General features: G+C 44.1%; 1 protein-coding gene across 26 annotated transcripts in view; it reads left to right on the forward strand.

Moving 5' to 3' along the window:
• The first annotated feature begins 227 nt into the window (after positions 1 to 227).
• Positions 228 to 23,191, forward strand: part of UROS (uroporphyrinogen III synthase) — a 41,831-nt gene continuing 18,867 nt past the window's right edge. For 5 of the 26 annotated variants that reach the window (XR_011525535.1, XR_011525575.1, XR_011525546.1 and 2 more), the window contains exons 1-6: positions 369 to 509; positions 8,984 to 9,071; positions 9,241 to 9,324; positions 10,955 to 11,051; positions 13,707 to 13,781; positions 22,501 to 22,977. Coding sequence is in view for 12 of the 26 variants with exons in the window: in XM_008525891.2 (XP_008524113.1) it covers positions 9,009 to 9,071; positions 9,241 to 9,324; positions 10,955 to 11,051; positions 13,707 to 13,781; positions 22,501 to 22,575 (394 nt within the window). In the remaining 14 variants the exon portion in view is untranslated. Of the gene's footprint in view, positions 510 to 3,193; positions 3,481 to 8,689; positions 9,072 to 9,240; positions 9,325 to 10,954; positions 11,052 to 13,706; positions 13,782 to 22,500; positions 22,978 to 23,191 lie in introns of all 26 variants that reach the window. The other 21 variants (XR_011525565.1, XR_011525608.1, XR_011525619.1 and 18 more) reach the window with 14 other exon arrangements.

Raw genomic sequence — 23,191 nt, forward strand, 5'->3', positions numbered from 1 at the left:
CCACGCAAGGCGAGGGGGTGAGAGACCACAAAGAAACTCGGCGCTGAGTCAGCATCAACTCCAGAACCCCTGAGGGATTCCCAGATCGTGATCTCTCAGAGTCAGGTCCAGTCTGGGATCCTATCTCGGCCTTTCCTTCCTCCCTCCATCCTCCCTCACTCCCTCCAAGGCTCCCCCTCCCCTTCGCGCAGTGGTTCGACCCATCTCGGCTCGTTCTCACGGGGCCTGAATGCTTGTGCGCATGCGCGAGCTCCCAGTGTGAGTCGTGAGGGCTCTGCGACCCTCGCTTGTGGTCCTGGTCCGCAGGGCTTCGCTCGACTTGTCGCCATGGCAGCTCAGGCCACGTGGTGAGGGGGCCGCCCACCCGGCTGGTTCAGTGTTCTAGCGGCTTCACAGCCTCGGCCTTGAGACCGCGAGATACCGCCCCCCTGGGGGCCTGCCGAGCGCCGGGCGCTGTGCCGGGCAGGGCCCCAGCTCCCAGCCCCTTCGCGCGTCAGCGGCAGGGCGAGGTAGGTGTCGCCGCCCACGGGACCGACGAAGACAGGGAGGCCGCGGGCGCGCAAGGGCCAGCCTGCGGCACTGGCGAATGTGTGACGAATGGTCGGCGCCGAATGGAAGGCCTCCGGAGCCTTTCAGATACCCCCACGCCAGGCTCTGAGCGAGCCTGCGGGCGTCCCCAATGTACATTCGGTGGCACTGCCTTGTCAGTGATGGAATGAATCCGATCCGGATCCCTGACCCTAGCCGATCCTCTTTGTGCGCAGTTCTCCACCTGAAAGTTCTTTAAAATCCGGGATCAACCTTCAATGCTTCAAGGCTGATGGGAAAATCTGAATTACAGACCAGGGCCTATTTTGAGAGAATAGAGTGGAGGGGTCTGTGCTAAGCTTGAGTGTGTACCAGGCAGCTGCAGTCAGTTGTGACCAAGTGGAAATGCCAGCCCAGGGTTGTTAGTTCTTGCATTTCAAGAGAACCTGGAGTTTGACAAGAAATATCTTGATTTTTAAAACTTGTGCCAAATAAAATTCAACTACCAGTCAGGTGTATCCCACAGACTACCAGATTGCAGCCCGTTGTAAAGACTTATTTGGAAAGAAAGTCATTAATTACAGAAAACACTTTTCTGAGAACAAGATCTATGTTTTTCCATTTTTTTCTCTGTAAAATGAGGAAAGTGGGTTGGAAAGTGCGTTTCTAAAAGTGGAGTCAGCTGCTCCTAGTAGTGAGGTGCCCCCCCCCAGAGGTTTAAGCAGAAGCTGATAACATCTTAGTGATCCTTCAGCAGCAGGAAGTGGAGTCAGGATAACTTAAGCGTCCCTAGAGTCCCCATGGTTGTGTTCTGAGAGCTCCATCTTTCCTGAGAGTCTCTGTAGTCGGCTGCAGCATGGATATTAATATTCTTACCCATTAGGGCTCCACATCTGACGGGGGAGCTTAAAAAGGCCCCTTTGGGTCCCACAACTATGCAGAAACATCTTCCAGTCATTACAAGAAGGGAAGCTGTGAAAAAGATATCAAAAGGCTAAGATTAGAAAAAAAGACTTAGAAGGCACGGTACCAACATAGAGAGTTACACCAAGACATCATGGGTAATTGTTTCCCTGTTTCTTTATACTTTTTGTGTGGTAAAATATACATAACAAAATTTACCATTTTAATCTTTTTTTTTTCCTTCGTGAGGAAGTGTCACTCTGAGCTAACATCTATTGCCGATCTTCCTCTTCTTTTGCTTGAAGAAGATCATCCCTGAGCTAACATCTGTGCCAGTCTTCCTCTATTCTGTATGGGGGTCGCCACCGCACCATGGCCTGACAGTGGTGTGGGTCCATGCCTGGGATCCAAACCCACAAACCTGGGCCACCAAAGTGGAATATGCCAGACTTCACCACTAAGCTGTGGGGCCAACCCCCATTTTGGTCATTTCTAAGTGTGCGTGCGGTTTAGTGACATCAAGTACATCCACATTATTGTGCAACCATCACCACCATCCATCTCCAAAATTTTTTGGTATCGCAAAACTGAAACTCTGTATCCATTAAACAGTAACTCCCCCATGGTATCCATTAAACAGTAACTCCCCATTTCCCACTCTTCCAGCCTCTGGACACTACCAGTCTACTTTCTGTATGAAATTAGCTATCCTAGGTACCTCATATAAGTGGAATCATAGAGTATTTGTCCTTTTGTGACTGGCATATTTCACTTAGCGTAAAGTCTTCAGGGTTCATCCGTCTTGTATGTGTGTCAGAATTTCCTTCCTTTGAAAGGCTGAATAATATTCCATTTTATGTATATACCACATTTTGTTTATCCATTTATCCACGGATAGACAGTTGAGTTGCTTCCACCTTTTCACTATTGTGAATAATGCTGCCATGAGCATGGGTGCACAAATATCTGTTCAAGTCCCTGCTTTCAGTTCTTTTGAGTACATATCCAGAAGTGGAATTGCTGGATCATATGGTGATTCTATTTTAATTTCTTGACGAACTATACTTTTTTGTAGTTTTCAAATTTTCCATTTCTTTGATGATAAGAAATAAGCTTTGATAAGAGAAGATGGGGGGAACTTTACTTTGTGCCCTCAGATTGGTTCCCAGTGTGGATTCAAGATCAGAGTGTGAACTAGAGTAGCAGACGTGAATAAATAGACTGCCTGTGGTTTTGTCATTCAAGGAAATACAGCACCAACCCCAGGGAACTGAACTCACTCAGGGACTAGATTGCTCAATCTTCACCCTTAGCTCAGAATTTATCTTAAAGGAGCAGAGAGGTAGTAGCAAGTGCTTAGGAGAGTGGACGTTGGCTTCAGACCTGGATTAAATTCCATCTCTGCCACTTACTATGCTCTGTGACCTTGAGCAAGTGACTCAGACCTCTTAGAGCTTTGGTTTCCTCTTCTGTAAAATAAGGACAATACCTTCACTGTAGGTTTAAGTAAGGATTGAGGTCTTGCATGTAAAATGCTTAGCCTCGTCAGTGACACAGAGTAAGTCCTCAAGGAAAGAGCAGCTGTTGTTATTACTGATACTCAGAGCATCAGGACACAGAAAGTGTGGGTTTGAGACATGGTTCTTTCTTACCAGCAAAGTGGCCTTAATCAAGTCAGTTCCCTGTTTCTTTAAGGAAAAGGCATCGTTTCCCCTGCTCCAAAGATGCTAAAGTGTAAATCTAAAGTGTTGTTTTCTCACAGTGTGAACGAGTATTTCCTGAGCATCTATTATGGGGAAGAAAGTGCCCAGAAAAGCCGCGGTGGTTCAGAGGACCCAGCCGGTGTCACAGATGCAGGAATGGAGACCAAGAGAAGAGCAGCCTAGATAAGAGGCCAGGCCTTGGCCCTCCAGTGCAAGCACCTTCCACTTCACCACACCTTTTCTCGAAATCCAAAATGGCTCACATACAATTCTTGGTGCTTTAAGCCTAAGGATACTGCTGCCTGTCTCCTGTTCCTGCCTTCCTCCTCTTCTTGCTGCAGTGCAGGTAACAGGAGTTTCCTGGAGCAGGGAGCTTTCAACTTGGTCACGGAAGTGCAGGGAGAAAAGAATTCCCCTGTGGGCATGATCTATTTCCACCACACCTATAGCTTCAACTCCAGTGAGGCTGTGTTAGTGTCCCAGGGCTGCCGTAACAAAGTACCACAAACTGAGTAATACACAGCAGAAATTCATTGTCTCCCAGTTCTGGAAGCTAGAATTCTAAGATCAAGGTGTCGGCAGGGCTGTTTCCTTCTGAGGGCTGTGAGACAGAATCTGTTCGTGCCTCTCCCCTGGCTTCTGGTGGTCTTACCAGCAATCTTGGCATGCCTTGGCTAGTAGATGCGTCACCCTGATCTCTGCCTTCATCTTCACATGGTGTTTTCCGTGTGTGTGTGTGTGTGTCCAAATTTTCCGTTTTTATAAGGACACCAGTCATATTGGATTAGGGCCCACCCTAATGACCTCACTTTAACTTGGCTGTATCTGCAAAGACACTATTTCCAAATAAGGTCACATTCTGAGGTACTGGGGGTTAAGACTTCAACATATAAATTTTGGCTTCCATCTGACAGAGGCCAAGTGCAGGGATTTGTTATTTTACTGCTTGTTCTTCATAGCAAGTGATCGGATGATGGGTATTTGAACTTCTGGACAACTAAAGGAGTTCTGTGCAGAGATGGACACTGGATGGAGCCACGTATGGCTGAGAAGGGGTTTGTGCACTTTTTGTGAACTCTCGCCTGCCCCAGTCCCTAGAGTACTCTGGGCTCTAGTCAGTGAAAGCATCTCAGCTGCCTTTGCCCAACTTCAGCCTGTTCAGCATGAATCTGATGCTTTAGTTAATCCAACCAGACTTTCGATTACAAAGTAGCTGGAATATGCATATTTCACCCTAAATCATCTCCTACCCCAGCAGAATATGAATTCTGCATCAGAGGAGCCCCAGGCCCAGAGGCAAACTTTTTAAGCCTTTCTTCTGAACCCTGGTGGTTTGTGGTGGGAAGTACTTTGTGTCTCTCTCACCCCTTAGCTCACAGTTCTGTGGTTGTCAGTCTTCCCCGCATCAGCCTTGGAGCTCCTTGAGGGTGGACACTAAGTCTTACTTGTCCCTTGCCCAGCATCACACAGAAGAGGCTCAGTGTTTCTTGGGTAAAGACAGCAATACAGCAGAGCCCCTTACCTGCCTAACTGAGAGCCAGCTTGTCCTCTCTTAGTTCTCCTTGTTGCTAAAATTCAGGAGCTTCTGTAAGGTGGGCAAGGCAGAACAAGGTGCACCAGGAACTCCAAGGAGTAAGTTGTGCCAAAGGGCTGTGCTTAGTTGCTCCCCAAATGCATTGCATGGCCTTCTTCTCTGACTTGCTAATGATCTGGAACTTGCCTCTCTGCCTGCTCTGGCTCTACTATCTCCCATATGTGGGGAAGGGGGTTGGGCGGCAGGGCAGACACAGCTCTGGCACCTCTCCTGATCCCACTGCCTGCCTCCAGTTACAGCCTTATTTCTCTCTTCGTCTTCGTAGCAAAACTAAGTTATCTACACTTACTGTCCCTAGATCTTTACATCCAGTTTGTTGTGTAACTCACTCTGTAAGGAACTGAATTGTGTCCCCCAAAATTCATAGGTTGAAGCCCTAACTGCCAATGTGACTATATTTGGAGACAGGGCCTTTAAACAGGTGATGAGGTTAAATGAGGTCATGAGGGTGAGGCCCTAATCCAATAGGACTGATGTCCTTATAAGAGGAGGAAGAGACACCAGGGATCTCTCTGTGAACACAGCAAGAAGGTGGCATCTATAAGCCAGGAAGAAGCGCCTTACCAGGATCCAACTCTGACAACGCCTTGACTTCCAGCCTCCAGGACTGTGAGAAAAGACATGTTGTTTAAGCTCCCCAGTCTGTAGTATTGTTATGGCAGCCCAAGCAGACTAAGACACACTCCAGTCTGTCTTCCTTCTCCTTTGCCAGGGTCTCCTCTACCCTCTGCCCCTGACGTGCTCTGACATTGTGTGAGTACTTTAGGGCCCTGTCCTGGGCCCTCTTCTTTTCTCTCCACAATCTCACTGGGTCCTAGGACTTTAATTACCATCTGTACACTGACAACTCCCAAATCTTTGTCCTTTGACCTGACTCCTCCCTGAAGCCAAATTGCCTAATGATTTTTCCATTGGATGTACAATGCCAATACTCTCCAACTTTTTTAACATTATGACACACCTAGGAAATGATAATATTCATACAGTGCATTGCAGTAAATAGATGGGGGTTTATAATTTACAGCTAAAGGCAGCCAACCCTGGCTGGAGTGGGTGGGTGAGAATGGCAATGTGGTTCTGGCTGGGCCCTACCCTACTGCCCCGAGGGCTGAGAGGCTCAAGACTTCAGGCACACCTGTAAACCTATTCATAGTACACAGATGGGCTGGGGCACGTTGTTGGAGAATAGGCATTCTCAAATATAGTATGTCCAACGTGAACCTTTTGTCCCCACTCCCATTCTCCCTCTCCTGACACACCTCCCATTCTTCCAGTTGTTCAGGTTACAAACCTTGAGGTCATCCTTGACTCTCTCTACCCTGTGTCCAGTCCAGATGAATGCTGTTGGCTCCACTTTCCTAATATATCCAAGTGCAATCACTTTTCCCCACTTCACCCACCAGTCTAGTCCAACCCCATATCATCTCTTATTCACACTGTTCGAGTCACCTCCCTGTCTTTGCTCCTTTCTACCTTCAGTCTTTTCTCCACACAGCTGCAAGTGCTCCTACTAAAATATAAGTCAGAGCATGCCACTCTGCTCATAATCCTCCAGTGGTATCCCATCTCATCCAGGTGAACGGCTTAAACCTTTCAGTGGATTCCCATTTCTCATGGAATCCAAAATCCAGCTTGTCCTTTCCACTTGAGCCACACCTACCCTTCTCTCCCGGGGACACCCCAGTCCCCTTTCTGACACTTGAACATTTCTCCATATGGCTGTTGTCACTCAGATCTCAACTCAGGTGTCACTCCTTCATTTCTCCTTACAGTTATTGTCACAGATCTCAACTCAGATGTCATCTTCTCAGAGAGGTGCCCCTGGAGAGGTAACTAGCTGTCAGCACCCCAGTCACCTCTACAATATCACCTCATGGCACTCAGTAGTGCTTGAACTTGTACTTCCTCATTCCCCCAATGAATAGTGCAGACTTAATCTCCCTGAGGGACATTCTGGGTGTCACTGCCTGAGAACTCGATAGAAACACTTTTGTGTTGGATTGGCACCTGGTATTTGAAAGCAATACTAACATAGCCTTTGAAAACGTGGGTATCTGTATCCCAGAGCCTGGAACCATGGCAGGGACGTGGTAGGGCTGAGCAGAGGTCTGTGGCCGCAGGATTGCCTGTTTCCAACAGCAAGGACCACTTTTTAATCCCCACAATGGTTGCTTGCTTTGTGTGCCCCAGAAAGTTTTATGCTTTAGCAGAAAATGCCGTTTTACCTGCCAATCAGTGACATACTAGATTCCTGGAGCTCCCAGATTGGAAGGTGTATCAGTCAGGGTTCAAGTAGAGAAACAGAATCAATAGGTGGAATTTCTTCCTCAGGGAAGCCTCGGTTCTGCTTCTAGAGCCTTCCCAGCAGCTGAGTCAGGCCCACCCGGCTTATCTAGGCTACTCTCTTACTGAAAGCCAGCTGACCCAAATACCTTCACAGCAACACCTAGACTGGCATTTGTGAGTAACTGGGGACTGTAGCCTAGCCAGGCTGACACATAAGAGCGACTGTTGCAGAAAGATAGATTCCTAATTTCTGTGTGAAACACATTCCGAGTCACTTCAGGAAATGGTGGAAATGATACTGCTCATTTCCCCAAATCCCCAGTCTCTGTAGCTAACAGCTTGACAGCAGCAATAATTAGAACTTGATTTCATAATTATTATTTGTTCACCCAGGTTTGGTTGCTTAGATTCAAAGCAATTCATTTAGAACCAAATTTTCCTAAGACAAACCATAGATACCATGTTCCACAAATATATTCTGTAATAACTTATAAGTAATGGCTCCCAGAGTTAACACATTTCTGCTTCAAACAGTATACTCTGTTTGACTGTTATCAACCACTGTATAGTGTTTATTAAGTAACACACTGGTAGGTTTAATGGTACTCAGAGGAGGATAATCTGCATTTCAAGCAGAGTTTATTCTGCAGTTCTTCCACGGCATTTATTTTGAGGCCTTTGGGATAGTTATATGTGCTTTTCCGCCCTTGATACAAAAGGAATTTGATGTTTATTGTAAAAAATTTGTGGCTAATACAGAAAGAGGCAAAGAAGAAAATAATCACTCTAGCCTACCACCCAGAAATAATTACTATTAGTATTTAATGCATATTCCTTCATGTATATGTAAAATCTATAAAGTCATACTATTTATGTGATTGTGATCCCTGCCTTTCTTAATGTTTTGTGATTAAATCCATTTGATTAGTTATTAATGAATATTTAATAATTTCATATAACTATACCATGATTTATTTAATCATTCTCTCATTGTTGGACATTGACACTGTTTCCAAGTATTTTCAATTATAAAAAATACCAGAATACAAACTTGCAACTAGTAAATGAATAAGTTCTGGAGATCTAATGCACAACATAGTGATTATAGTCAACAATACTGTATTATAAATTTCGAAGCTGCTAAGAGACTAGATCTTAATTGTTCTCACCAAAAAACAGACTTGATAATTATGTGACATGATAGAGGTGTTATCTGATGCTACTGCAGTAGTCATATTGCAATATATAAATGTATCCGATTAACACATTGTATGCCTTAAACTCACAAAATGTTGTATGTCAGTTATACCTTAGTAATAAAAAAAATACGAGTACCAGGATGAACATCTTATGTTAATCTTTGCACACATTTATGAGTATTGCCTTAGTATTTATTCTTAGAAGTGAAATTATAGGAAGAAAGGGTATGAAGTACATAAGACTTTTGATACATATCAACAAATTGTTTTCCAGGTTGTTAGAAAATTTTTGATTGTCTCATGATACTTGACAGCATTTATAAAACATCATTTGAGGAGTAAAAGAGTCAATATAATTATTTCCTAAAGAGCTTATTAGCAACTTAGTGTATTTATCTTGAAATAGAAGTAATAATTTTTTTATTTCCTTAAAAAATAAGATGCCCATTTCTCTATTTGTTGTTGGTACAACCCAGAAGTTGCATCACGTCTCTTCCATGAGCCTTAAATGTTTGGCTAGGACACGGGCTTTCCCTGACGACTTTCATCTGCCTTTCCAAGTGATACCAAGTGCCAGCATGCTGTCCCTTGGCCTTATCAGCAACAGGGTCTTCAGGAGCCCATGAACGCTAAGTCATTGTGTGCAAGGGAGAGGCCACATCAGCCTGCACTTGATTACCTTCTTCTCCGTGCTCCTCCCATCCCGTCTGACATTGTGCAGGAAGAGTCTTTGAGACCTAATGAAGATCTCCTTCCCTGCTCTGTCACAGCACCCTTAAGGACTGCCAGGCAATCATGAAGGTTCTTTTACTGAAGGACCCTAAGGAGGACGACCGTGGCCAGGACCCGTACATCAGGGTAAGTGCCTGGGGCTCCCGGACTGTAAAGCACAGGGCTGCTTACTAACAAAGTGAGGGGAAGGGCATCTGCTGAAACTGAGGAACGGCAGAGTGAGTTGTGAATGTGACCCTTCCGTTATTTTCCAAACAACCCTGGCCAATCCGGAACTATATTCTTTTATTTGCAGGAATTAGGATTATATGGATTTGAAGCCACTTTGATCCCTGTTTTATCATTTGAGTTTTTGTCTCTTCCCAGTTTCTCAGAGAAGGTAAGGTCTGTCCGTGTCTGAGCACCATAATTTCTGAGTGAGACACATTTGATTTCTGTAGAATTCTTGCCAACTCAAGCCAGAAGTAAAACCCCTCATTTTACTACGAAACTTCAAAACAAGGGCTGCACGGCCTCACCTGGCTCCAGGAGATGGCTGCCTCTACTGGCTCCTCCAGAAGGCACCCCGACTTGGAGGTGGGGTCTGTGAGGAGGCCCAGGAGACCAGGTCGTGGTGAGGGCCCAAACCTGCCTGCTCTCAGCAGCTCAGACCCTTTCACATTCATCCTCTCACTTAATCCACCCGCTGCCCTGACCACGCCAGAACCGCAGCACAGGTGTTATTTTTTCCCTTTTAGCAATTGAGGCCCCAGGTTGGGCTACTCGGCCGAGGCCTCCAGCAAATAAGAGGCAGTATTAGGACTCAAGACCAGGACTTCTTCTCACAGCTTCAGTTCTGCTGCCAGGTGTGGGGGTGATAGATGTTGCTGGAGACAATCCCAATAAAGCCTTCCAGATGTTTCAGAGTAAAGATTCAGGGCCTAGGCCACCCCCATCCGTATGCACTCAGTCACTGGAGCAGAGCTGCCTTGAGGTGTCTTCCCTGGAGCTCCTTTCTGGGCACATGGGCCAGGAGCCAGGGTGGCTTCATGGCTCTGGGTGTCCAGCCCTGCTCACGGGGCTCCATGGCCTCTGTGTACATCGGAACCCTGCCTATCGCTCTTAAAGGAAGGCCTTCCTGTTTTCTCCTCTCGGTTTGAGCTGACTATTGGATTATTCATTCAATAATTTACTCGACAAACATTGATTTGGCATCTATTGTGTTCCCATGCACGGCGTTTGCATGGTGAGGGAACTGTGTAAGAGGGGCCCAAATTGGCACTCTCTTCTATAAATTGCTTTAAAAGGGAATCAGAGAGCTCATCATTTGAGATCATTTCTAGGACCTCGTGGTCAGAACTGAGCTCTCTCCGTAAAGCTCCATTATGTAGCAAGTGAGTCAGAGCTCGGCTGGGGAATCGTAGAGGCATGTGCGTGAGTCCTGGCTCTGCTGCTCACCTTGGGCACATTCCTTAGCCTCTCCAAGCCTCTGTCTTAATCTATGAGATGAGAACAGTTCCACCCATCTCACAGGGGCCTTTCGCAGATTCAGTGAAGGAGTATGTATAAAACAGCCCAGCGCCTGGCTCAGAATAAATGTTCAGTAGATTTTATCATCATTATTATCTTTGAAAATCAGGGCTTCAGCATGGATATCGCCCCTTGAAAATTCCAGTTTTATTCCAGATGCGGGTCAAGCCTACCCTCCTGCCTACACCCCACCAAGCCCACACTGCCCCTCCCTGTTCCAGTTATACCCACCACCCTACACTGCGCTTGCCTGTCTCTCCCTTAGACTGTAATGCTATGAATAATGAACTCTCCTGCCCATCCTCAAAGGCCTAGAATAGTTCCAGGCACATGGTAAGCTCTCGATAAGTGTTGAGTGGATGGATGGATGGGTGGATGGACAGATGGATGGGTGGGTGGAAGGAATTAGTTTGCCTACTACTCTCATAAAGCATTGGGATTCTGGGAAATGTTGAACTCAACCGTCATATAATATGTCTTTGTTGTTGTTTCGTGTGCAGCTGTCTCATCCGGAAGGCTATGGGGGACTCATTTTTACCAGCCCCCGAGCAGTGGAAGCAGTGGAGCTGTGTTTAGAGAAAGACAATAAAACTGAAGGTGAGGGTGGGTCTGCTGTGGATTCCACTGGACTTTTCTGTACTCTGAGTTCTCCCATTGGTGATACTAGATTCCAGAAATAGCTGCACTTCTGGTTTGAAAATTGCAATGACTTTTAGCTCAGAAAGTATTTAGGTACCAAGTTACTTCACATTTGTGTAACCTTTGGAGGGAGCAGAAAATGAGCTTTCTTCTTATGAGCTGTTTCTTAGCATCCCCCACAGAATGACATGTTAACCTGTTAGTGTTCTGATGGAGTGAGTACTTAGTGGTGCCATGTCACAGGTACTGCCCTGGGAAACAGGAGCCAGTGCTGCCACCTAAACTCCCAGATGGATGTTCACCTGCCAGGTAGTTATACCTCCCCTCAGAGTACCTCAGCGCCAGTCTCTTTCCTCAAAGAGATGACGAGAAGATCCACCAGTAGATGAGAAAACGGTCTGTGCTGTACCAGGCACCTAGGGACATGATCATCTCTTAGAGGTTCCTGCCTCCCTCCTTTCTCTCCATCACAACAGATGAACAAAGCCCGGGTTTCAGGCTGAACAACCACCTTAGTCTGCTCGATGGAACAGCTTCATAGCTAACGTTTTTGGAGTGTCTTCTGTATACCAGGTTCTATGTTAACTTTACATTCATTATCTCATTTAATCCTAGACAACTAGCCAGGGGCACACATACTGTGGTCTTCATTTTACAGATAAGGAAACAGGCTTGGGAAGAGTAAGCACTTGTCTAAGGCCATGGAACCACTCAGTCAGGCCTAAGCAGCTCCGGTTATACTAACGAGTGAAGGCAGCGGTGTGGGTGGTTACCAGAAGGGCTTTGCAGCCAGTTAGGCCTGGGTTCAGATGGCCATTCTGACCTTGGCAAGTTCCTTGTCCTTGCTTAGCCTCAGTTTCCTTGTTTGTAAAGTGGGCACGATGATATCTGTATCACGGGATCATCACTCCTACTACTAGCCAGAAGTTATTGAGGGCCTGCTCTGTGCGAGACATGGTCCGCAAAGCTTTACCTGTGAGATTGTACAATTAGTATTTCCACTGACAAATGAGCAGCCTGAAGAGCAGAGGGTATGAAACTCTCCAGAACACATGGTCTGCAAGTCGCAGATTTATGATTCCACCTAGAGTCTGCATCTCAAAGAGAAGATTCAGGACATTGCCTGGCGCATGGTGGGCACTGAATAGTGACAGTGGTGAGTGGTTATTATTCTCTCCCTTTACATTTAATTAGGCTTGCATTATAGCCAAAAAAAAATCACCCTCTCAGTGATTTCATATATACATTTGCCCCCTGTTGAAGAGAAACTCTGATGCTTTTCTTAGGGATGAGGACTTGTGCTGTCCAGTCAGTGTGGCAGCTCAGAAAAGGAAGTACTGTTATGTCCAAAATGGAGAAAGAAAACTCGACGTGGAGAAGCATATGTATTCTCTCCCAGTGGTGCTTCAGAGGTCTTTGTCTTACAATTGTATTTTTCCTTCTGTATGTGATTTGAGGATGAAGATGATGAAAAGGAAGAAAACTCCAGACTGGACACCATAACTTTTTATAGCGCTTTACAGCTTAAAAAGCATTTTCCCATATATTTTCTTATTTTGACTCTCAACAACTCTATGGTATAGGCAGGAGAGGTGTAGTTAATCCCAGTTATCTTGGAGAAACAGACAAGGTGGGTGAGCTGACTTGCCCAGAAACATACACAAGTTAAGGAGCAGAGGCTGGCTTTGAAGTCAGGCTTTCTGCTTCTGTCCAGGGCTCACTCCAGCCGTTACCTGCTGTGGGGCTTGGAGAGTGGTTTGTTCACATGATACAGATAATTTTTAAATAAATATTATTTACATTTGTGCGGTAGGAAAGGAAAGAAGGTGAAACTCAATCTTTGATGACTGTCTGGAAGGATATCTCCCATAGGAGTGTAAAGGGTAGATGAACACTATTGAATTTAAGGGAAACTTATGCTCATAATCAGATTTTAGAAGGAAGAACTAGTATTTCCTTGTTTTCTAAAAGGATATTGAACACCTGGTGGCCTTATGATATATTTATACAATTCGTTTTCTCTCTGTATTTCTTTAATCCATATTTAAAGATGTTTCTTTTTTTGCCATAATATGGTAGTGTTCTCTGTTAAATTGTATTTTTTATGAACCTGATATTTATTATCTCTACTTTGACCCAATGGATAGATGAGCCCTCTTATCTGATATTACAGTTTCTTGACTGCTTTCAGATTTATGTTTCAAATAAAACCAGTTGTATTTCTTTATTAGACATTTAAGTTGCCTCTTTTTAATGACCAGTGACTTTTTCTTTAAAAGTCTAGATTTTTTAATTTTAGTATCAGTATGCAACTGAATGCTTCGAGTTATGTTTGTTTTCTAGTACACATTAAAAATGCTTCTAGTATCAACTGTGGAAATGACTTGATATTTCAAGCAAGGCATGCTGAAACATTTACCAAAGTAACTTTTTAAAATTTGCCTGCAGAATGTAAGCAGTATAAAAATGGAGTTTGAGTTTGAGGTGCTGTTCTTTATGTGGTTATTCCTGGTTAGCTTCACCCGCAGTTCCGTAGGACGGACGGGCAGCCTGGGCAGCGGTCCAGATGGCCCTCTGGTATTTGGAGCTCACGTGTAACTTTGTGTGTTACAGTCTGGGAAAAGTCTCTGAGAGAGAAATGGAACGCTAAGTCCGTGTATGTCGTTGGAAATGCTACTGCTTCTCTAGGTAAGCAATCAAGGTAAAAATAAAACACCAAAAAAATGACTGTGAGATTGTGATTTATAATAAGAAATATATATTTGGTCTTTGTTCCTGTTCCTGGCACAGAGCTCCTAAAACCCTTGGAATTTCCTAAGTGGATAAGAAAGATGAAGGTGTCTTTTGTTATTTATGACAAACCTCTTTCAACTCCCCCTGAGTTTATGTTAATGAAGTGACTTTTGGAAAGCCCCTAAAGTTGAGGGCTGGTTGCCAGGGGAACCAGTCTTGTCGTTAGAGTAGGAACTTTCAGCCTCCTGTGCCTCCTGTCCACCTACAGGGAGAAGACGGGCTGGAGGTTGAATCAGTCACCAGTGACCAATGATTTCATTAGCCATGGCTATGTATTGAAGCCTCCATAAAAATCTAAATGGACAGTGACACCGAGAAGTGCTGGGAAGGTGGTGCGTCTGCAGAGGGCATGGAAGCTCCACATCCCTCCCATTCCATACCTTGCCCTATGCATCTCTTTTAGCTGGCTGTTCATTTATGTCTTTGAAATGTCCTTTGTAATAAATTGGCAATAGTTAGTACACTGTTTTTCTTGAGTTCTGTGAGCAGTTCTAGCAAATGATCTAACCAGAGGAGGGGGTTGTGAAAACCTCTGATTCACAGTGGGTTAGTCAGAAGTACAGGTGACAACCTGGACTTTCAAGTGGTCTCTGAAGTGGGGGCCGCCTTGTGGGACTAAGTCCTTAACCTGTGGGATCTGACACTATCTTCAGGTAGATAGTGTCAGAATTGAGTTAAATCGTAGGATGCCTAGCTGAGAATTGGAGAATTGCTTGGTGTGGAAAACCCACACATTTGGTGACCAGAGTCAGCAGTGTGAGTGTGGTAGGAGTAGAGAGTACAATGGAGAAGAAAAACAGGAGCTTTTCATTCCATGGTGACTTACCCTTGTTCATTGTTTTTTAAAACACTTCAATTCAGTCTAAAATACGACTTTTTGCTTATTAAATTGACAAAAGTAATAGTTAAATATATAATGCTGCTGATAAGGGTGCAGTGAAACAAATGTATTCAAATATTGCTAAATGGCATTAAAAATTGATTCACATCTTTTGAGAAATACTTGGCTGGTACATATTCAAAAGCTCTGTTAAAATGTTTGTGCCCTTTGGTCCACTAATCCCTTTTCTGATAATCTATCCAAAGTTAATAATCCAAAATAGGAGAAAGGAAGTGGTTTTTAATATGGTAATGTATATCATAACATTATTTATAATCGTGAAAAAATGAAAGCCCCCAAATGTCCAGTGTCAGCACAAGTAACCAATAATCAATCTATAGATTAAAATTGAGGTGAGTTTCTTACATAAGTCAGTCTGAGTACTGTCATAGCCAGTCATAGCCCAGGAGTACCATCTCCACCAGGGAAGAAAGCACTCGGAGAAACGAGGGGTACAGCGTGATTAGATACCATCTCAGAACATACATCGAACGTGACAGGAATACTTCTTTTTCTCTTGTACTACAGTCACAAGATGTTTTGCTGCGTACACAGCAGGTCAGCCTGACCCTGGTTTCTTGGAGGGAAGGCTGATCTTCATAGAAATGCTGATACGGAGGGAGGCATTCACCCCTATCTCTAAAGGCAGCATTCTTTGCTGTGGGATCCTGTAAATCTTTAAAGCAGATGTGCAGTGCATGCTCCACAGGCCTTGGAAGGCCACTGTGGAAAAACAAGGTCAGGCCGAATCTGTTTTAAACCAAAATGGCTTCCTCATATACCTCAATATATTAACCTTCCTTATTGCTTTTCATTTATTCCTTCATCAGTAATGGGGGAATAGTAAAATAAGTTATGATACCTTTATATGATGATTATGTAGTTTCTTCTTTCATATATATATTTTTTTATTTTAAAGGAAACTTGTAGAAAAGTTGCAAGAACACTGTAAAGAACTCAATTTTTCCTGAACCACTGATAGTAAGTTACCAACCTGATGCCCCACCACTTCCAAACAGTCGAGTGTATATTCCTCACAAACAAGGGCACTTTTGTCTGTAACCACAACTAGCCAAGTCAGGAAATTAACGTGCATAGATTATGACCTCTTAATTCTGAGGCCACATTCAAACTTCATCAGTTGTTCCAATAATATCTATTGTAGCAAAAGGATAAAGTTCAAAGTCAGGCCTCGCACCTAGTTGTCCTTATGAGTTAGTTTTGCAGGCTGGACTAGTGCCTCAGTCTGTCTGTGGCTCTCACCATCTTGACACTTTTAAAGAGTCCAGGCCAGTTATTTTGTAGAAGGTCCTCCAGTTTGGGTTTGTCTGATTTTTCTTCATGATTGGATTCATTGAGGCTGTACATCCCTGGCAGGAATATCACAAAAGCGATGCTGTGTTTTTCTCATTGCCTCTCATCTAGTAGTGCCTCATTTTGACTTGCCCCGTTACTGGTGGTTCTCCTGTGGCCCCTTGATTTAGGTGGTGTTCTCAGGCTTCTCCACAGTGAAGCTACTGTTTTTGTTTCAAAATTAATAAGTATTTTGTGAGGAGGTACTTTGACGTTAATAACCTATTCTTCATCACACTTTCATTTTATTAGGTTATTTATTTATATCAGTATAGATTCCTGGTTTCCTATTTTCTTTAATAGGGTATAATCCATTACTGTCTGTTTATTTTGTTGTTGAAATTGTCCCTGATGTGGCCAGTGGCAACCACTTCAAAGTTTCTTCTGTGTCCTTTTGACATGTCCCCCCATCGTTCTTTGACCCCATGTCTTTTCTGGCACAAAGAGATGTTCCAGGTTTGTCTGATACTTTCCCTGTGCCAGCCCTGAAATCAGTCATTTTCTCTAGGAAGCCCCGGTTCCTTTTAGTGGAGGGTGGTATTTAGAAGACGTGATGTGGGCGTTCAGTGTGTTCATTGTCCTTGGGCTTCACTGCTCCCAGGCCTTTTCAATAGACAGAGATGGGGAATCGTAATTTTATACACACACATATCCATTTCTATATATCTACATTTATATATGTATATCTGTTTATATTAAAAGCCGTGGGTTCACTCCACCACTTCCAATTCCAGTCCAGCACTACAGCGTTTGTTCTAGGTCTTTCATTTCGTTTTTTTCATTTAATTAATTCTTTCTTGAGGTAACACTGGGTCTTTCATTTCTATATTTGTAACTCCCTTCTCTGGCAGTGGGAAACCTGGCTCCCAGGTAATACATTTACTTGCTTGATCAACACCCCCGTTTGGAACCAGCCTCCCCTGGCTCTGCCCCCACATGGATGCCCTCCTCACTCTGCCTGGTCTCTGACACCCAACACTCATTTCACTCTGCCCTGCCTAATGGCCTTAGGACTGAATTGTTCAAAAAGAGAAGGGAAAGGGAGAGGCTATGTGGTCTTTTAAAAATATTTTGAGGAATATTTACAGCATAGGAAAATACAATGTAACATTGAGTAAAAAGCAGGATACAATGTAGATATGATACAATTTCAGTTTAATTTAAAACTATAGATACTGAAATAGGTAGAGAGCCTTCCTTCCGCCTCCCCCCAAAAAAGCCTAAAAGGAGAAGGGATTCAAACAGACAAGTGTCTGTGTATGTAATGTTCACAGCAGCATCAGTCACAACAGGCAAAAGGTGGAAAAAACCCAAATGTCCATCAAGAGATGAATGGATAAACAAGATGTGGTCTGTCCGTACAATGGAATATCATTCAGACGTAAAGGGAAGGAAATCCTGACATATGCTGCAATACGGATGAACCTTGAAGACATTATTCTAAGTGAAATGAGCTGGACCCAAAAAGACAAATACTGTCTATGTATATGCGGCACCTGGAGTAGTCAAATTCAGAGACAGAAGGTACAGTGGAGGTTCCCAGGGGCTGGTGCAGGGGGAAATGGGAGTTTAATTGGGTATAGAGTTTCTGTTTGGGATGATGAAAAAGTTGGAAACGGATAGTGGTGATAGTTGTATATCATTGTGATTGAACTTCATGCCACTGAATTATATACTTAAAAAATAGTTAAAATGGTAAATTTTATATTATCTATTTTTACTGGAATAAAAAACATAAAGGAAAATCACTAAATATTAAAGATAGTTATCTCTAGGTGGTGGTATTATAGTTGGTTTTTATAATTTTATTAATATTGTCTACATTTTTCCAAATAGTCTTGAATTTGTGTTATTTTTAAAGCACAAAATGTAAACAGTGAATCATTAAAAATTTTAAATACTTAAACAATGCTTAGCAATTGTAAGAACCTATAATTTTGTTTTAAAACAGTTCAGTTTGTCCAGATGAATTTTAAAATATTGGGGGAAGATGCAGTATGAGCGAAAACAGTTTAAGAATTAAAAGCACATTTTCCAGACAACAAAATGAAGGTGACGAAGAGGCCAGATGGGAGTTGCTAGACTGATGCAGAGCTGACGGCAGCTCCTCCGAGCAGTGCGGCTTTACCACCAGGCTCAGCACATGAGCAGTGCAGCTTTACCACCAGGCTCAGCACATGAGCAGTGCAGCTTTACCACCAGGCTCAGCACATGAGCAGTGCAGCTTTACCACCAGGCTCAGCACATGAGCAGTGCAGCTTTACCACCAGGCTCAGCACATGAGCAGTGCAGCTTTACCACCAGGCTCAGCACATGAGCAGTGCAGCTTTACCACCAGGCTCAGCACATGAGCAGGGCAGAGGGGCTTGGAGCTTTGGTCGCCAAGGGAACCACCTCCACTCTCCTGCCTCTCCCCAAAAAATAAGTTGAGAATTTTCTTGTACTTTCTTTTCTATTTTTTTCCTGAGTTAGAAGAGGAAAGAAAATAATATAGGCAATATCTGACATATACCAAAACTTCAGCTATCAAATAGAATGTATTTGTAAATTTTCCTATTTTGATTTTGTATTCCAGATTCACACTTCCACACATTACCTGATAAACAAACATCTTGAGCTATCACATGATCTTCAGTTTGATTTCACTACTATCACTATGCATTTTGCTCTCACTGTTCTGTCAAATGAGACAAAAACTAGAGGGAAAAAATGGTGATACAGTGATGAGAAATCTGAGACTTAGAGCAGCTGAGAGCAGGCCGTCATCAAGTGTGGCACAAGTAGCAAAGATTTGGTCCCAATCACTCTTATTGGCCTCCAGCTGCTCCCTGTTTATTCAGTTGTTAAGGGAAAGGATATGTTCTAAATGCTGGAAACATATCATCAAAGAAGAGATGAAATTAGGGATTTTGCAATTTAAAAAAATCTCTTTGGGAGAAACCAGATCCTACCTTAACATGAAATTCAATCAACCACATTTTGAACATTCTATTGTAGTTCACCCTTCCAGACATGACATACAGGAGGAGCTCTCTTTAGTGTGTACAGGGAAGAGGCATTGCTTGAACTCCCAAGATTCCTGTTCATCCTGAGTTTCAGCAAGAGCCTAGGGAGTTAGAGGCAGTTGGAAGAGACCATGCCTGGTGTATTAGTCATCTTTTGCTGTGTAACATATTACTCCAAAACTTAATAGCTAGAAACAACAACTTCTAATATCTTAGAGTTTCTGTGGGTCAGGAATCTGGGAATGGCTTAGTTGGGTCCTTCTGGCTCAGGGTCTTTGACCAGCAATCCAGCTGTTGGCCACGGCTACAGACATCTCAGGGATAACTGGGGGAGGGTCTGCTTCCAAGATCAGACACATGGATCCACTTCCCAAGTCACTCACATGGGCATCTCTAAAGGGCTACCTACCTTATGACATGGCAGCTGGCTTCCCCTATTGTGACACAATCCAAGACAGAGCACCCAAGACAGAAGCCACAGTCTTTTTATGTTCTGATCTTGGAAGTGATATCCCATCTTCTTTTTGTTTGAATCGAGTCAGTAAGTCCAACTCACACTCATGGGGAGGGGATGACACAGGGGTATGAGTACCAGGGATAACTGGGGGCCGTTTTACAGCACCCAGGAGCCCTCTGGTCAACTTGAGCAGGAGAGCCTCCCTTGGCTTTCCCAGGTCCAGAGAGTTGGACATTTTAAGCAAGGAGAAGAAAAGGTGGAAATGTTTCTCAAAGTAGAAATGAAAAGAGGGTCCAGTGAACAGCAAGGGGTCTCAATGTGGAAGTCTAGAGAGAAGAGATGTTTGTGCCGCTTCATCAATGTGACTTGACATAATTTTGTAGATATTATTATTACTTGATGGAGAAAAGTACATGTTGTGTAACTTTGTTCTTGGTCTGCATAAAATCTCTTCAGAACGTTGTTCTGGTTGGGTGATTTGTACTTGTTTAAGTAAGATTTCTGTTTGTATTGAAGAAGTCATGTTGGTTGGCCGTAGGCTGATTTCCTGCAGCTCAGCCACCCATCCCCAGGGAAAGCCTCCCGTCTGGCTGCCCAAAGGTGGGGTTCCTTACCTCCCCCATCTGATTGCAGGGCTGGTGCCTGGGATCTGTTAAGTGGCCCCTGTTGCTTGGCCTTGTAAACCCGGACCAGTTGCTCCATGGGAGATAGCTTAGCGGTTAACAACTCAGAAGTCAGTAACTTCATTATGAGGTATACATATGTACTGTTGGAACAAATTACCATCTACACCTATTAGTATGATTCATAACAGCTGCTGTGTTTGAGTCCCTGTTATACACCAGGCCCTGCACTACGCACTTTATGTATATGATTTCTCATTTTCATAAGGAAGGTTTTAGTAAGCCCATTTTCCTGATTTAAAAAACAGATTCTAAGAGAGAGGATGTGATTTGCCAGGATCGCACACTTAGGAAGTGGTACAGCTATTGTTTAAATCCATGACTGCATTTTTCCAAAGCCGCTGTGCCCCACTGATAGAAGCGTGCAGATGTTTTACCACTTTTATACCATATTGATTTTTTTTAGTATTTTTTCATTGCCTTGTTTTCACATTAACTCTGGGAAAAGACTTTACAGAGATCATCTTATCCATAACCTTGTTAATGTTTTCAAATCCCATTTCTTGATTCTCGCTAATTTGCTTTTGCACTAAGGATTTTATTTTACCTTTAGATTACCAAATGGTACCTTTTCAGCATAGTCTTCTGCCAGCAGAGAATTTCACCCCACAGGTTTACACAAGCCCAGAAAATTGGATCCGTTGTGGCAGTCGTTATCCTAACCTCTCAAATGTAATGAATACTCTATGGCAGGTTTGTCTGTGATTAGCTTGATTTATTTCACATGGTTGTGAATAATTTGAAGTTTCGTTGTTGGCCATCACATAGAGGAGGCCTGTGCCCTGACCATGGGCCTGCCTGGGCCTGAGTGTTGGTTGCAATGCTTGTACTGAGTTAGAGCAGAGCCAGCCTTGCCGTCCCCAGGGGCTGAGACCTTACACCAAACGTTCATTCCCCAAACCTGTGCTGAGAGCCTTCTGTGGGCTACAGGGTGGACCAGACTGCCCTGCCCTCGCAGACAGAGCTGACAGCACTCGACGGCTCAGAGCCCCAGCTTCCTCCTCTCTGAAGCACAGGCACAGTCTCCACATTGTCCAGCTCACAGGGTTGGTTAAGGATCAGATGAGCAGGCAGTCACTTTCGAACCCAAAGCAGTATATGAGTCAGTGTTCTAGGCGTTGTTCCTGCTGTCCAGTTACTTAGGACAAATGTGTATAAATGTCGACATTAAGTACCAGCCTCACTGCAAGTACTGATGTCCCAGTTCAGTTCCCGGGAAGTTTCCAGGGTTCCTTGGTGCACTGAGACCTTCCTCATGCAGTCAGAGGAGGGGTGGCCCAGCCTGGGTTGGCAGTGTAGCAGAAGCAAGGGCTTTGTTCCTGAACAAAGTTTACAGCTGCACGTGACTTTTTTCTCTTGGACTCAGCACGTTTGTAATGATCTGTAAATTAAAAGCTGATGGTGTTTACGTTAAAGCTACAGTTTGTTATTAGCCAGTCTCATGTGAATCTGAAATGGAATGCCCACAGCACTTCCTTTCTCAGAGAAGTTCCACATTCCTGTGAGCAGGTAGCAGGTGCTGACCGGGCCGCCCCTGGGCCCTTCCTTCATCAGCATCCTCTGCAGAGCGGCCAGTGTTCCCCATCTGGAAAAGTGCAGGGGAGCCTGGGTGTCGCTTCTTGCTTAGTTCATGAATAGGAATCTTTCACGAACAGCTAGTACAGCCCCTCACCCTAAATGACCTGCATCCTGGTGCTGTTGGGTCCCTGTTGGCAGATTATTATGAAACCTCTCCTCCCCTCCCTTCCATTTCAGTCTGCCATGTCAACCCATGACATCTTTCCAGATGGGGGCTGGCGTCGTCTCCCCAACAAAATGAGGGCTCTCTAATGCCCTGTGATGGTGTACAACGCTCACCACCTCCTGACTGACTGATAAGAAAACCACCTTTCTTGAGTTCCTCCTAGATGGCCAGCAGTTGGCTCTCCTCATGTCATAAAATCCCTTAAAACAGTCTCATATGGTTGGTGTCTTCCCCCCTTGTAGATGAGCTCTGTGGGGCCCAGAGAAACTGGTACATTCCTAAATCCACACTTCTGGGATGGGTGGGCCAGGACCCAGCACCCTCAGGTCTGACACGATGCCTGTGGCCTTCCTAAACCCACCTTCAAGAGGAGGCCTTCTCTGTGTGATTTGTAAAGCACATGCCTTTGTATTTGCACATTAAAAAAACAACACAAGAACAGAAGGACTTTAGTAACCACGTAAAGAATTATATTTCTTTGTTGTTTTCCAGTGAATAAAATTGGCCTGGATACAGAAGGAGAAAACTGTGGAAATGCAGAAAAGCTTGCAGAATATATTTGTTCCAGTAAGTAGAAAAAGGTCACCCCAAGTTTATTTTTTGTTTATTGGTCTCACAACTACTACCGAGGGAAAGGAATACTTCCTGGATGCGTTGTCCATGGTGATGCTGGTTGATGTGCAGTGCGTGAGCCACTCCTGGGACCACAGCCTACTTGCGTTTATGATGTCTCTTCTTGTTTGAGATTCAGCCAGCCTTCCTCCACCCCTACACCAAGGACTTGACACAAACATACCGCAAAATAAAATGTTTGGAGATGGATCCAGCAGTGAGACCATCTGCAGTGATTATAAAGGAAGTGGAGGCAGTAGGAGCTGCTGGGTATCTTCCCTTCTGTCTCTTGTCTCCTCCCTTCCTATTCGGAACTGCTTCCTTCTCTGGATTCCCTCCTCTACAACTTGCCCCCAGGTAACGAGCTGACTTACCCCCTAATATGCTCATCATCAGGCAGCATATGGACTGGGACTTAACATGGCCCTATCCTAGAGGTGCTGGCACTTAAGTGGGGATTAAGCCTTAAACTAATTATGGAATTTTAGTCTTCAGACAAACACATGAAGAAAGATTTTTTGAGCAGAGATCTTGGAAACAGGGATGCAAAGGCTAAAAGTATACATGTGGG

The sequence above is a fragment of the Equus przewalskii genome, chromosome 1 (assembly GCF_037783145.1).
Source record: "Equus przewalskii isolate Varuska chromosome 1, EquPr2, whole genome shotgun sequence".
Lineage (NCBI taxonomy): Eukaryota > Metazoa > Chordata > Mammalia > Perissodactyla > Equidae > Equus > Equus przewalskii.